Consider the following 15861-nt stretch of genomic DNA (forward strand, 5'->3'; position numbering starts at 1 on the left):
CTAGGCAGAATTATATAATGAACCTCCACATACATGTAGGTCAACTTTAATGATTGGTAATCTGTGACCGATATTTTTATCTATGCCCCACACTTTACCCCGACCCCGATATTTTAAAGCAAATCCCTGATATTTCATCTATAAATATTTCAGTATGTAGCTCTAAAAGATGAGAACTCTTTTTTAATATAGAAAAGATATTAACATTTTGTTTTTAATATCTGCTGCAAATATTTCCCCTGGCTTTTCTTTGCATTTTAATTTTGTTTATGACATTTTTTTTGTAATGCAGAAATTTAGTTAAGTGTATACATCATTTCCTACATGGTTCCTTCCTTTGCCTTTATGCTTATTTAAGGCCAAATAAGATTTTTCTAAGATCTTATCCAAGACCAGATAGATTTCACCTCCTTGTGGTTTGACTTATCACAGAAAACACTTCGGGATATTCATAACAATGCTAAGTAGTAATAGAGAAGCAGACATCCATATCTTGTTCCTGTTTTCTTGATGAGTATGTTGATCTAACTCTCCATATCCCCAGGATTTTTAAACTGTCTCAACTCATAATACTTTTTCTCTATCTTCATTAACTATTTCTTATTCTTTGGTGTTTGGAATAATTCCTTCTCCTTTTTTTTTTTTAAAGAGAGAGAGAAATTTTCTAATATTTTTTTAGTTTTGGATGGACACAACATCTTTATTTTATTTTTATGTGGTGCTGAGGATTGAACCCAGCGCCCTGCGCATGCCAGGCGAGCACACTACCGCTTGAGCCACATCCCCAGCCCCCCTTTTCCCCTTTTAACCTGTAACTTCCATCAGTGGTATTTAAGAAAACCAGATACTCAAGGTTGGTAGATTTTTCTGAAAAGTTTGAATAAAAAGTCTCTGAGCAATGGCCCAGGTGTTCTCTTTTCAATAAAGTACATGGACTTTATAAATGCCATCTGGGTTTTCCAAGGCCTTTTCCTGCCATTATTGACACTCTTTGTTAGCTTGTTTACTTCTTTGTCTTCAGTACTTTCTGGTTAGATGAGTTGGTTTGTCCACAGTCACAACACACAGTTTCTCATTATGACTGATTTGCTGGCAGTGTGAGGATGAGCAATAACGTGTGAAGATAATTCACTTTGGCCAGGAATCTGGGTGTGAAACCCCATCTTCTACTCAGGCATCCAGCGTCAATGGAACGGATGATGAAAAGGCTTCTCATGTGGGTCCAGCTGACACACACCTCAAGTCTGAGAACGACAAACTGAAGATCGCTTTGACACAGAGGTAAGGCTTGTTTAGAATTCACATCCGAGCTGGGCACAGGCCTGTAAACCAGCAACTTGGGAGTCTGAGGTAGGAGGATTTCAAGTTGGAGACCAGTCTCTGTAACTTAGTAAGACCCTTTATCAAAATTAAAAGTAAGAAAACAGGACCAGGACTGCAGCTCAATGGTAGAGGGTCCTTGGGTTCAACAATCCCTAGTAGTGGCAGAGATGGGGTGGGGGTCAAGATCCTGTTTTCTTCACGTTCAGAACTTCTGGGAAGCTTATTAGGCTGAGCAGGATTTCAGGAAATTGAGAGAGATGACAGGCTGTCCTGCTTTGAGCATCCATCTCATCTCCCTGGCAAAGGGAGACTAGTTGGCTTCATGGCCCTTCTCTATCTGCCAACCCATCAGCATCAGTTTGTGTGTGTGTGTGTGTGTGTGTGTGTGTATTGACAAAGTGTGTATGGTGATGTAATTGAGTGTGTATGAGGTATATGATAGGGTAAGTGTGTGAGTACATGTGTGAGAAGGGATGTGTGTGTCAGTGTGAATGTATAGTGTGTGAGAGAGTATGTGGTACAGCTTCGAAATTGTACTTTTTTTTTAGAAGATAGATTTATGATAAAATTGAGTCTTGACCAAGAAAAGCATATAAAAACCTAAGAAACTGTGATAAATAATATGAAATCACACACAAGTCAGTAACTTTTTTGTTTAAAAAACCCATCACATTGGTCATATATTTGAAGAAGGTATTTGCTTTACAATATGAACTGGAACCACAAAATACATAAGAATAAACTTGGAAAGAAATGTTCAAGATCATGTAAAGCAAACTTTAAAATGATTTTGAGGATAAAAATTAATCATTTAACAGATAGATAAATTCTTCAAGGTTTTTATTTTGTTTTGTTGTTTTGTTTGAAGTGCTGGGGATTAAACCCAGGGCTCTGCAAGTGGTAGGCAAGTGTTCAGACCACTGAGCCACGCTCCCAGTCCTGAGATAGATTTTTAAAAAAATGTTTTTAAATGTGTGTCTTTTATTTTTAGTTGGGACATAATTATACATATTTGTGAAGTTTAGTGTGACATTTAATACATATATATTATATGTAATGATCAGATCAGAATAGGTGGCATATCCATCACTTTATATTCAAACATATTATATTGGGCCAGACATGGTAGTGCACACCTGTAATCCCAGAAACTTGGGAGTCTGAGGCAGGAGGATCATGCCAGCCTCAGCAACTTAGCAAGACTTTGTCTCAAAATAATAAAAAGAGCTGGGGATGTGGCTCAGTGGTTAAGCACCCTGGGTTCAATCCTGGTACCCACCCCCAAGGAATATATTTTTTAAAATTATATTAATATAATTATATAAACTTATTTTATATACATATAATTATATTTTAATATAAATATATTTTTTAATTGGGAAATGGTAAGAAGACTTGATATTTTCTAAGGTATCAGTTTTCCTTTAGTAGATCTATACATGTAAATTGATCCCTATACTGATATAAAGGTTTCTTAAATTTTTGATGACATGAGTGGTACTTGCTTTCCTGTGTCTTCAGGGCTGGCCTGTGAGTGCCTTCAGAATCATCCTGCTCACCTGGCCGAGGGCTTCGGCCAACTTCCCTCAGACGTGGAAGAGAAACTATCTTCCTCAGCCCATTTAAGCTGTGTCATATTGAGAGCCATCTGGCAAAATTCTTCCATTGTACAGATGAGGAAACTGAGCCAGTGATTCCCTATGCAAGGTCACATGTCTAAAAGTAAACCTTTCCATCACCTCATACTGCCTGCCCTTCAAAGCTGCAGTTGCAATCTCCTCAGGGATATCCCACAGTCACCAGTCACATTCTATAGCTAGAGTCACTAAAGGGTTGGCACCCATCTCCCCACCTCAAGTGAACTGTCTGGTGCTTGGAGCTTAATTCCTGTGATCTGACCTAGGAATTCCAAAAAACATGTGAGACTCTTAGATCCCACCACCTGCCTTTAGATTTTGGGTCTTTGTCAGGTACTTCAAAGAACAAAACTGTGACCAGTGTCTTTTCTTACTCGTCAGGTGATTGTGAGGACTATTTTTGACTGTTTAAGTCACAGTGAACTGCCTGGATGAAAGTGTTTCACCCCTAAAAATAAATGTTTTCAAATCCTGGTTTAATAAATGGTGTGAAGCCATTTCCCTAAATCAGCTTAAATTCTCAGTCATCAATTCCAAAATTCATCAGATTTTGGAACATTTTACTATTTTTTCAGTCTGTGGTATTTCAAACTGTGAATATGTATTTTCTAATCACATTCCTAAGTTCTTGAGGCTGTGGGCTGAAAGATAATGCAAATTATTCAGTCACAGTTGCATTTACTTAAAATTTTTGTTTTAAAGTCTTCAGAAAGAACTCTCTTCAGCCAGGGAGAAACCTGATGGGCTTGTCATGTGCAGCTCTGCCCCATCACCTCAGGTCACATTCAGTGCCACAGATATGGGAGCTCCAAGGCACAGAAATTAAAGGAAAGTCGAAAGGGAGAAGTTAGTGAGAGGAACCTGATTCAAATTTGTTTTAAACTTCTTCCTCACTATGCACATAAAACCAAAGGTAAAACAGAAAGCCTTTGTGATGAGGGTAGGGGTTTCATACCTGAGGTGATGCCCCCTGAGGTGACGGCCAGCCAAGGCTCCCTCACATACACTGAGGTTAGGAATACAGTTTTGCTTACAGGGGCCTGATTCCCCATTTGTTTCCTTTGTCCTCAAGCCCTTGATTCACAAATCTGGCTTCCTTTAAGGGCTCGGAGGAGGCACAGGTTAAAATGAGGCCACTTTCACCCAGGCTCTTTCTGTGTTTGTGTTTGTGTGACATCCTTGGACTCTGGAGAGGTTCATGGCTTTCACGATATTCTCAAAGAGTCCCATGGCCTGCCTCAGCAATTTAGAACCTCTCAGAGTGTGCAGTAGGAGGTTAGCCAGGAAGGAGGGGGAGGTGGGTATTTATCATGCTCAGCAGTCTTTCTTTTTAGAAGTCCATTCTTCTTTCTTTAAGAAGTCCATTCTCTTCTAAGGCAATTCTTTAAGAAATTAGCCTGGCAAGGTGACATGTTCACACTAGAAAGTGGTGCCATTGACCCTCTTGGCAGTTGGTAGGTGCAGCCAGACCCAACCCAGCTCACTAGTGGGTGAAGGAGTGGGCTCCCCTCAGGGTGGGCTAAGTGGCAGAGTCCCCATTCCCCAGGTGAAAGGAGGTGCACTGTGATGGCTGGCATCCCCCTGCCCGCATCTCCACCACCACCTATTTCCTGCCCCACAGTGCTGCCAATGTGAAGAAATGGGAGATCGAGCTGCAGACCCTGCGGGAAAGCAATGCTCGGCTGACCACAGCACTGCAGGAGTCAGCAGCCAGCGTGGAACAGTGGAAGAAGCAGTTCTCCATCTGCCGAGATGAGAACGATAGGCTCCGCAACAAGGTGGGCTCCTGGAACAGCAGCCAGCAGGAGGGAGGGCCCGCTGGCTGGGGTGGGCAGCAGGAGGCAGGGGCCACTGTGGTCCTTTCTCCTCTCCTCCCTTCTCCTCCCAGGGGCAGGAGAAAAACCTGCTGCCTGATGCCATTGAACATTCTCCATCCCACTGCTTTTCTTAGTAGAAATTTAGGCCATGTAAACTACATTTACCAAACCAAGTTTTATAATTCCTGTCATTAAGGAGAAGATAAACAAACTGGCAATTGCAGCTTTGTCCTACGCCAAGAGCTCCCTCTGATATGATTTTTGGGCTGGCTGATTGTCACAGTGGTCTTTCCTTAGCACTTCTGTGACTAAGTGATCTTCAGTGGAGGAAAGGAAGTCAGAGGATAAGTGAAAAATAGGCCCAGAACATCCTGAGGATCATTGCTCAGTTTCCATTCAAATCATTATTTCTAAAAATGTAAACCTAGGAGGGAGAAAAGGAATATACTGCTTAAAACATGTAAGGTGGTTGCTGACCACTGCCAGATGCTCTCTATTTTCTAACTTCAATGTCCTGCAATTAGATTTTTTCCAGACTCACCTATAAACTTACCTATAATTAATCACTCTCTTTGTGGTATTGCTGAGTTGGTAAAGTGGGTTTGAGGTGACTCCCCAGACTTTCCTGTTCAGGTCTTAAGGTTTCTGTGCTGACCACATTATGATGGTGAGACCATTACCCACCCCTCTAAACCCCACCCCCGTCATGAAGTTTGGAGCTTTGGAGCATGAGCTTTGGAGGCTCCAGGTTTCAGGAGACATGTCACATTTAGATTGGTGTCCACTGTCCCTTGAGCCATTTCTATGACCTGAATGGAGCCGCTATAGACCAGCCCATTGTTTCACTCTTTTCCTTTGGTGCTGATGGCACATAAAGCTGCCTCGTGTCATTTTTTATCTCAGAACTGAAAGTGCTGACAGTCGGTTATCCCAGGCCAGCTGCTGACTTTGCATGTTTCTGAACAAAGCTGCCTGGCAGACCTGCCTGCCGGAGTTGCCCTTTCATTTTTTCAAGCAAAGAGTGAATTTGAATTCCTTGCTTTGATTGGAGTATGAAAACCAAAGACAGTGTGGAGGAGTGGAGGAAGAGCATCATTCTCAGAGGAGTGTGGACTTCCCTAGGTGGGACACATTGGGACCTTGATTTCTAGGCTGGAGGGGGAAGTTGGTAGGATTTCCAGCCACAGTTCAGAGGTTCCGACTCTGAGGGGTGATGCAGGCCACCTTCCAAGAATGTCCTCATGGCAACCGCCCCAATGCCCTTCATATAAAGACCACTGCTGTCTGTGTGTACACTGAGCTGCTTTTGGGTGGTCTCCAAGAAATACTCAGCATCAAACAGTAATATCAGGGTGTCAGGCCTGCATGAGTAACCTTTTTGAGGAGTTAGGCCTTGAAGTAAGGAACGAATGCAGTCCTAGAACTTGCCATTCAGTCTCAAGGAAGAGGCCCACTGGCCAGGCCCCTTCTGCATTCATACACGAAGGAAGGTCATCTTGATATATACTGTTTAAAATGTCATCACATCCCATTTGGTGGCCACTGTTCTACAGAGTTGTTAGAGTCTCTACTCTGCTGGCTTAAATCCTTGAGATGAAATAGAATAATTCAGGACATGATTCAAATGATGTAAAAATCATTCTGGGGAGAAGCAGATCAATTTGGAACATCTTGCCTGTGATAGACCCTTAAAACAAACCTAAACTTACTCCCATGTGACCAAGATAGAAAAACAGAAGTCCAGAGCATTCTGCAGTCAGGTTTCATTACTTATTAGCCCTGCAAGTATTAAGTGAGGCATCCCTTACAAGCAGGGGTAGCAGCTCCATGGGGAGCCGCTTGGAGCGTGTTCATAACCACAAAGAAAAAATATTTTAAGTGGGTTAGTTTATGGTTTATTCTAAAAGAAAGTATAAAAATAGCTGGGCATTATGGTGCATACCTATAATCCCAGCTACTCAGGAGGGAAGAGGACCATAAGTTCAAGATCAGCCTTAGTAATTTAGAGAGACCCTGTCCCAAATTTTTAAAAAGGAATAGGGATGTGGCTCAGTGGAGAGCACCTCTGGGTTCAATCCTCAATACAAGAAAGAAAGCATAAAAATAGCTTTGGCAGTCTCTTATTTAATGACTAAACTAGCATTTAATGTGTTTGTTGAAGATTGACGAGTTAGAAGAACAGTGCAGTGAGATAAACAGGGAGAAGGAGAAGAATACTCAGCTGAAGAGAAGAATTGAGGAGCTGGAGTCAGAACTCCGAGAAAAGGAGACGGTGAGTAGTGGATACTCTCTAAACATGGTCCTTGGCATTCTCTGGGCCTTGTGGAGTGACCTCTGTGATCTCAACCCAAGGACATAGCAGGTGGCTTGGGGCAAGTGACTAACCCTGGCAGCTTTCTGAACACCAGGACAGAGAGCCAGGAGTCACACCTAGGTACAGATACTCCAGAGCAGAGAACAGCCTCATCATTACCCTCTGCAGCCTCCTCATGTAAGAGTGACCTGAACATTTCTCAGAACACTTGGGCACTTCTATAGATCAAAAGTTGCCATCAAAAGTTGTTCTGCATGTAGTCATTTACATTCTGGGAGGCAAAACAGTTAAGTACACACACATTTAAGACCATGGGCAAGTTACCAAGCCTCTTTGGGTCTCAGTTTCACCATGTACAAAACAGTAAAACATAACAGTACAAAACATAAAAATACATGCCTTTTTATGATGGTATTATGGACTTCATATGATCATGCAGAAACACACTTGGCCCTTTGAATCACCTGATAGTTAAGAATAGCATCATCACCACTATTGCTTATGCAGACAGGATGGGCTGCAAAAACAGTATCTATTAGTAAATGCACAGGTTGGTTATTTTCAAGTATACATTTATTTGATTGCTTTCATGTTCTTTTTTGAATTCCTGTATCCTCAAGGAGTTGAAGGATCTCCGAAAACAAAGTGAAATCATACCTCAGCTCATGTCAGAGTGTGAATACGTCTCTGAGAAGTTAGAGGTAAGAGAGGGGCATACCTGTCCTGGCTAGATGAGAAGGCAATTGTCATGTTGCTGGTGTGTCTACTCCCTCTAGCTGTCACTTCTAGGATGATAAAGAGGAGTGAGTTTCTATTTGTAAAAAGCTGGTGTAATCACATGCCCCCTGGCCTTAAAAGCAGACTCAATAGCATTGGTCTTGTGGTTTTTTCGCTTATACAGAGGCATTCTATGTATAACCACAGCATAGGTGGCTAGTTATCTCCCAAAGAAGTTCCTACAAAGCCACAGAGAGAATAAAGAGAGGGACAGAAGGGTGGCCTGAGAGTATAGAGTCAGGGTGCAAGTCCACATCAGCCACTTCCTAGCCCATGACTTTGGGCACTGACCTTGGTCAGCCCTTCCTCCCTATCCTCAGCTTTCTGATCCATAAAAATGAGGGGTTTTAGGTCCTCCTTCGCCTCCAGGGGTCTCCTCACTTAACATACACAAAGAGCGCTTTATTGAATTACACAGTTCCTGTTCTGTATTGGTAAGTAGTTCCTGGGTACATGTTCAAGAAAGTCCCAGTTTACTCCCATGAAATAAAGCTGTTATTTGACATGAAGTGTACAAGGCTTAAGGCTCATTTAACAACTCATAGCCCTCCTGTCTTTGGGAACTGTATCTGATTTACCTAGATTGGATTGTAGGCCCAGCTCTGCAGAAATCTCCATGGTGATGGTATCAGGATGCACAGACTGCCTGTCCCCGAGCCACTGGTATGGCCAGTCCTCCTTAGCCAAGGGCCTGGGACTTGAGGAGGCCTCTCAGGGGAAACAAGCCACTTTTCCATTTATTCTGTTTCTTTCTCAGAGTGGAACTGAAAAGTGGCCTCTGCTGGCCACTCTAGGAGGGGGGCTGAAAATGCCACACCAGGATTTCAAGCCATCCCTGCTGGGCCCTTTGTGAAGGCCCCCCCCAGGCAGCTCTCTGCATTCTGCAATCTGGGTTAGAACTTGGGTTTTGAGGCCAAATGTTGGTCCAGGGAACAGGCAGGAAGGAGGGGCTGAAACACCCACTGCCACCTTTCTGACATCATGATTACAGGCTTGTGTATTGAAGGGCATAACTTGTCTCTAGTGTCTTTGACCCTGACCCACGCCTGTGGATCTGATGGAGAATGATTGGTTCAGCTGTAGCAGGCTTCGTGGATGGTTCCCATCACTCTTTTCCAGACTCTTCTCCCTTCTGTTTTGTCAGGCGGCAGAGAGAGACAATCAAAACCTGGAAGACAAAGTGCGATCTCTAAAGACCGACATTGAGGAAAGTAAATACCGACAGCGTCATCTGAAGGTAGAGTTGAAGAGCTTCCTGGAGGTGCTGGATGGGAAGATTGATGACCTCCATGACTTCCGCCGAGGCCTCTCCAAGTTGGGTACAGACAACTAGGGCTGGGCACAGACCTGGGCCCTGGATCATGAGTCCCACGTGTGTGTGTGTGATGAAATAGGACTAGGATGTTCTCCTGTTAGCATTGCTTCTGTAAGTGCAGGCGCAATTTGTCTTGTTTCCAAACCAGTTGTGCTGTCCACTCACTCCTCTCCAGAATAGAAATCTCTTGCTCCTCTGGCCTCACGAGGTTGTGGACAACTGGAAGATTCTGACTCAGGAATCCAGAACTAGGTCTACCTAAAATGTTTACGCAGTCAGGGCAGGGATGTTTATATCTTTCTTAAGGGCTGTTGCAACCATATGAACCGAAAAACAAGGTAATTTTCTAATTCAAGTATCAGTGTCCCCTTTACAACAGGCCTTTTTGCTCCTTTTACTGAATAGCATTTGGAGTACATGATTATCCACCAGGCTCCAGTCCATGGGGCAAGGAGGGAGTAACGTCTCTCACAGTAAACATTGAGTCATTTTAAAGCAACCGTTTAGTGTGGTGACTTATCTGGAGAAAGAAAGCAAGTTTCTGGGTGAATTTTCTGGTATGGGAATCACTTGTATCCACTATATCCCATCCTCCCTCAGTTTGTATGGTTGCGACAATATTCCTTTTGTTGGTTTTAATTTCTGAGCAGATGCTTGTGCTGTGGGAACAGCACATGGTGAGGGCGCCAAGCACACAGTGCCTGGCACAACGTAGGTGCTTAATAAATATTGTTCAATTAAACATTTAAACAGAATTTAGTGTTTTAATCAAACCCCACAAGTAGAGTCGAGACCCCTATTGAATGATACACCATCTTTTTTTTTTTTTGTGCTGGGTAGTTATCAGGAATGAATACTACTGTGATCAAACCTGAGGCTCAGGTGGCCCTGGGGCAGGGAGGGTGGCAGCAGAAGCATCAGGGGCTGATCTGAGGCCCCCTGAGAGCCCAGCCATGGTGCTCTGTCCCTGGCACCATCACCTTCTTCAGGCATGGCATCTTGGAGGCTGAGGATTCCAGAACACTGGCTGTCCATGGTAGGGGCTACCCAGGGTTTCAGAACTAGGGTGCGATCCTATGGTAGGTTTGGATAATTGAGAAAGAAATCATCCAGCCCCATGATGGTGACAGAGTCCTGCTCAGAGGGTGGCCTTGGCCTTAGCACCAAAAAACTCTGCCCAGATTCACCTCTTGCCTCAGTTCCTGCTAAGGAAGGGCCTGGAGCCATAAACCTTTCCTCTGATACAGAGCTTCTCAGTGGGGCCAGTGACCACTTCAATGCCATTAGCATCCTTCATTGTGAAAGATCGCCTGTGTATGGCAAGATAAGTCCCCAGTCCTACATGTTTCTAAATGCCTTGGGCAGAAGAGACTCTGGTGTCACCTTACCTCTCTAGAACTACCTAAGAGAATTTGTTCCTCTAGAAATGTTTTCTCATAGGGAAATTCTTCCTGTCAAATTTGAATTAATGAGAAAACAGCCTGAGGAGGGGGTAGGGTCCACATAGACATGACCCAAGCCCCAAGGTGAGTTAGAGTCTGCTACTCCCCTTCCCCTAGCTGAGGCATCTCTCTGAGCAGGGAATTTTTGCCTGGGTTATGAAAAGAAAGAAGTCTGTTGATTTGGAGCACCAAAGTACATTAGGGGAGACCCCCACAGGCTAAGTGGGGGTCTTAAATACACAAGGCTCTTAGGTCACCCCTGCTGTGATTCAGGCAAGGGAGCTGCTGGCCCTCTCCTCTCCTCAGAGCTCTAGATGGCTCTCAGGACAGTCAGTAGCAGATCCCGACTGGCTGTGCCAGGAGACCAGAAAGCTGGGCTGGCCATGACATGGTCCTGGGATCCAGCAGTAGGTAAAACAGATTCTTCCCAGGCCAACCTGGTCCTCCTACCAGCAACCTGGGCAAATGGCTTCCCAGGAGCAGTAGACACTGGAATCTCAAACACCCTTCACTGGAATCTTCAGATGACCACCACCTGTGCCCACAGGCAACTTATTAATCCAAAGCAGTGACTTTAAAAAATGTTGGAAGCCATCACACAGTGGGGTTGAGGTACTTGATGCCCATTTATCAAACTACTAAAGAGTTTGGCCAGCATCTTGTAGCTAATAGGTGAGGAGCCTAGTTTCCCTGTACTATTGGGGCTTATCCAGCCTTAGAACTGCTGCAGCCCAGGAGCTAACAGTGTTAGGGGGTCCTTTAAAGTGACAGTTGGTTCTGCAGTGAAAGCACAAAACTTGACATAAGCACTTTTCATCCCTTCAACTTTCCTCTAAAGCCCATAGAATTTCTTTACTTTCTTTTTATTTTCTCTTTTGGTGTGGGTGTGTGTGTGTGCGGGGGGGGGGAGGGTGGTACTGGGTATTTAACCCAGGGGTTCTGTACCACTGAGCTTCATCCCCAGCCCTTGTTGTTTATTTTGAGATTGGGCTGGCTAAGTTGCCAAGTCTGGCCTCAGATTTGTGATCCTCCTGCCTTAGCCTCCCAAGAGATTACAGCCATGCACCACCACACAAGACTTCATTTACTTTCTTTAAAAAAGAATGGTTCAGGAACAGCCTGGATAGTGAGTCAAGGGATTGGTCTTGTTGGACAGCCTTTGACACTATGAACAGGGGACTCAGTACAATGAAAATGACCCACTGAATTTGTCCCCACTTTCAGTTGAGTTGATATAATGTTCCCTCATTATGATGTCCAGCCCAGTCACTAGACTGTTGTCATGGCTGTAAGTCATGTAAGCTTTTCTCTCATAGCCTTTGGAGCCACATTGTGCTGTTCTCCTGGCTTTGACATCTCCAAGACTGGCTTTCTTCACCTTGATTAGCTTTCTTTCTGCATTCATGAAACCTGGGCCTAAAAAGATGCCAAGTAAAACTTTAACCATGGTTGATCCTTAAAATAAACTTTGCTTTCTAGTCAAAATCCAGCTGGATGCATTTCCTAGATGGGATGGGAAAGAGAGAGGATGTCTTCTGGGTGCCCAGGGATTGTAAGCCCACTAGAGTGGCAGGTTGGGAAAGCACAGCCAGGCCTCTAGGGGAAGAGAGCCTGAATTCACTCAGGACATCTGTGTGCTCCATCAATTCCATCTTCCCTGCATGCCATCGCTTTAGATCTCAGATAAGAGAATTGGGCAGGGATTGTTGCCTGCGTTTTGCAGACGTCAAGTAGGGACAGTGACATGCCCAGGGTTACCCAGCTGTGATCAGCAACATGGGCTCTGCATCCAGGTCTCCTGGATTTTGGTCCACTATTTTTCCATGAGTCATGTCAATATTGTCCCTTTGGTGACCCATGGGTGCTAAGAGGGAAAAACTCTCTTGTATCCTCATAAGAGCACATGCAGTTATATTATCTTAATTCATGTCCACAGCAAAGGACAGTTTACAAGGAGTGTGTCAAAATTACATTTATGTTCATTACAGATAATAAGTTCCATTTTTGAATGATTCTGTCTTTTTAAGGATCCTTTTAAGAAAGTATCAGTTATAAACATGTCTCTGCCCTAAGAGGCCAGTTAACCCAGACTTGTCTTGAGTTCTTTATGGATGGCTTTCATTGAAGCAGGGTAGTCTGTTTAAAACAGGTGGAAGGCCCTGAGATTACAGAGACATAAATAGCATTCTAGTATGGGGTCACCTGTCCAGGAGATTAGCCAGTGCTGGGAAGGGAGCAGACTTGTTCAGTGCTTGGAGCCAGTCACATGGAGCCTGAGCAATACCCAGAAAGACTATTCTCAGGGGGCAGCTGGTCTCCACCCTGCAGGCTCCATGAGCACAGCTTCATGAAGGTGGTTGGTAGGAGTCTGACTTGTATATACCGTGTTTGATATGAAACACCAAATAAATGCAGTCAATGTGCTGCCCAGAAGAATCATGGTCTGCCACTTTAAAAGAGTTCTTTTTCTGTAGACAAGCCTCCTTTTCTATAGATCCAGGAACAGTTTTGGACAAGAGCCAAACACCAGGCATGCCAGGGACCATATTGTGGGACCTTCCGTGTGGCCAGGTGTACTCTTGGGAAAAAAGCAGCTACAATATGACTTGGTGTAGTATTTGAAAGATGCTGCCCTTTAAGAAGGAGCAGTTCTACTCTGTTAATAACAGAAAGTGAGTTGTTCGTGCCATTCATCCTTGTAGAAATTAAAATTCTTCTATTCACTGGAAACATGACAGGATTTTGAAGCATTTGGAATATAAACTGGAAGCATAAAAATTGGTGTCCATCTATTTTTAAAGTATATGCATGGTTTAAGCAGACCCAAATTTCTGAGTAAATAACTTTGCCAAAGAAAAATAGCATAACTTTGGGAATAGTGGGGGTGATGGCATGGAGAGGAATCCTGTAGAGAAATATGTTATTTACATGCCTTTACCATACACCTATCCCAAGAATACGGTTCCTGTTTAAAAGGGCCTAGCAAGAAAATGTTAAGAAATTTGAGCTGGATGGAATGTTGTAGTGAGCTTATGACTGTGTGTGTGTTGGGGAAGAAGCAGCAAGGGGAAGTAGGAAAAACAATAAGGAAGAGTTTTCAATAAAAAATATGTATACTTAAGAGGAGTCTTTATTTGAATATTTCTAGTGGTGGTGTTGTATGTTCTAGAATCCATTTACCAGGAGTCTGTGGGTCTTTTGTTTTGAGTACAATTGTATGGTGCCCTACTCTACACATACAATTGTATGGTGCAGAGCTTGCTGCAGGGTGGTCTCCTGGGCCACAGGGATCCCTGACACACCTGGCAGGAGCCCAGAGCAACCATGATGGAGTCCAAACTCTTGTACATTTTGGAAGATGATTGGTAGGATTCATGATATGCAGCTGTGGGAGATGTGTTTCTGTGTTTACCCTCTTGTACCACTCCCAATAGGAAGCCCTGACTTTAGACCAGTTGTTATAATAGTGTCCCATGATGTGAAAGGCAAGAAGATATATCTTATATCAAATATAAGAGTTTAGTAATAAGAAATAGGGTAGATAAGTGGACCCTCCCAAGAATACCTTTCTTTTTTCCTTTTTGAACAATTTTTAGGTACATAGGTAAAATATACTTTTAAAAAAAAAAAGAAATTTAAGTGAAAAAAAAAAAAAACACCTTTATTGCACTGATTATAACCACTGTTAACATTTGATATATATCTGTTCAGACTTTTTTCTATGTGTCTGTATTTGATTAATTACTTTTTCCACGAAATATAATCATGTTATACATAATTTCTGTTATTTGCTTTTTCTCTACATTGTAAATATATTTCTATCTCAGTACATATGTAATCAATTGCTTTTTAACATCTACACAAGTTATACCTTGCTTGGATACTTAAGGCTATTTCCAAATTTTTACAGTTTAGTCAAGGACATGATGAAATTCTTCTGACATCTTTGTTAAACTTCTCAATATTTAGTTAGGATAATTTTCCAAAATTGGACTTGTTGGCTCAAAAATGTGCTTCCTCAAATCTGTGGCTTCTTTCCTTCCTGGGCATACAGGAGACTAATTCTCCAGCCCCCTCCTAGTTGTCCAGGGTTCTGTGACTAACTCCAGCCGATGAAATGTAAGCAGAAGATACATATGAAAATCTAGGCTCAGACCATGACATGCTCATGTGCAGTGCTCCAGTGTCTGTGTTGTCTTGCCTCAGCAAATGATGATGTCCCCGGGTAGAGCCTCTGTTATCCTAGGTCCCTGAGTGACTAAGCAGGTCACTTCCTCCTTTTCCCTCACCCCCACCCACCAACCTGCATGGACATGTAACATGAATAAAGAATAAACCTTAAATCTTACACTGGGATTTCAGGGTTAATTTGTTACTACAGCATAACATATCCTGTTCTGGATGATGATTTAAAAGACATGTACATTTTAAAAACTTTTAATAAATATTACCTCAAATTGCCTCTCAAAGGTGGCCCCAAATTATACTTCCACCAGCAGTATGAGAATGTCTTAATCCCTTTTCAACACTGTTAGCATGGGGGCTGGGAGATAAAGTTTTTGATTAAAATATGACCCTCATTAGCAAAATATATACATATGTATATATGTGTATTTGTATATATACCTATATTCATATCCTCTTGCCAGTCTTGTCATAGGCATCTAGTAGTTTCATTGATTACTGAGAGATTTTTTAAATAAGAATTGTAAAACAATTTAAGTGATATATATGGCTTTTAAAAAATGTTCAGGCACTTACAAAAAGCTTTTTAGTCAAATATTTTCCTTTTCAGTTGCTGTCTTTGCTTCATGCTTATGAACATCTTTCCTAGTCTAATTTCAAGATTATATTGTCATCAATATTTTGTTCTTGTACATTTATTATTTCTTTTTAATCAGTTAAACCTCTGATCTATTTGAAATTTATTTTATAAATTGTCTCAGCACTGTTTATTGGGAAATCTATCATTTCTCTATTGCTATCAAATCCCATTTTTACCATATACCCAGACCTTTTGTTGGGTGCCTAAGATATGCATTCTACCCTAAAATGTGCTTCTGAGCTTGCCCCTGTGGTTCCTTATCCACCTGTACACTCTAACACTGGTACCACACTGTTTTGATCATTAGTTAAGCTTTGAAAAAAAATTCCGAGTCCATTTTGCATAGTAATATTTCCCAAAGAAATTTAGGATCATTTTGTAACTTAGAAGAGTGAGAAATTGGATTATGTA

At 42.5% G+C, this 15861-nt stretch overlaps 1 protein-coding gene across 4 annotated transcripts in view; it reads left to right on the plus strand.

Moving 5' to 3' along the window:
- Positions 1-9925, plus strand: part of Homer2 (homer scaffold protein 2) — an 88287-nt gene extending 78362 nt beyond the window's left edge. For 3 of the 4 annotated variants that reach the window (XM_027921736.3, XM_027921750.3, XM_071608577.1), the window contains exons 5-9: positions 1142-1281; positions 4582-4738; positions 6939-7049; positions 7712-7792; positions 9013-9925. In XM_027921736.3, coding sequence (XP_027777537.1) covers positions 1142-1281; positions 4582-4738; positions 6939-7049; positions 7712-7792; positions 9013-9201 — 678 coding nt within the window. In that variant the 3' untranslated portion in view covers positions 9202-9925. The remainder of the gene's footprint in view (positions 1-1141; positions 1282-4581; positions 4739-6938; positions 7050-7711; positions 7793-9012) is intronic. The other variant, XM_027921742.2, reaches the window with a different exon arrangement.
- Positions 9926-15861: the final 5936 nt, after the last annotated feature.

The sequence above is a fragment of the Marmota flaviventris genome, chromosome 2 (genome assembly GCF_047511675.1).
Source record: "Marmota flaviventris isolate mMarFla1 chromosome 2, mMarFla1.hap1, whole genome shotgun sequence".
Classification (NCBI taxonomy): Eukaryota; Metazoa; Chordata; class Mammalia; order Rodentia; family Sciuridae; genus Marmota; species Marmota flaviventris.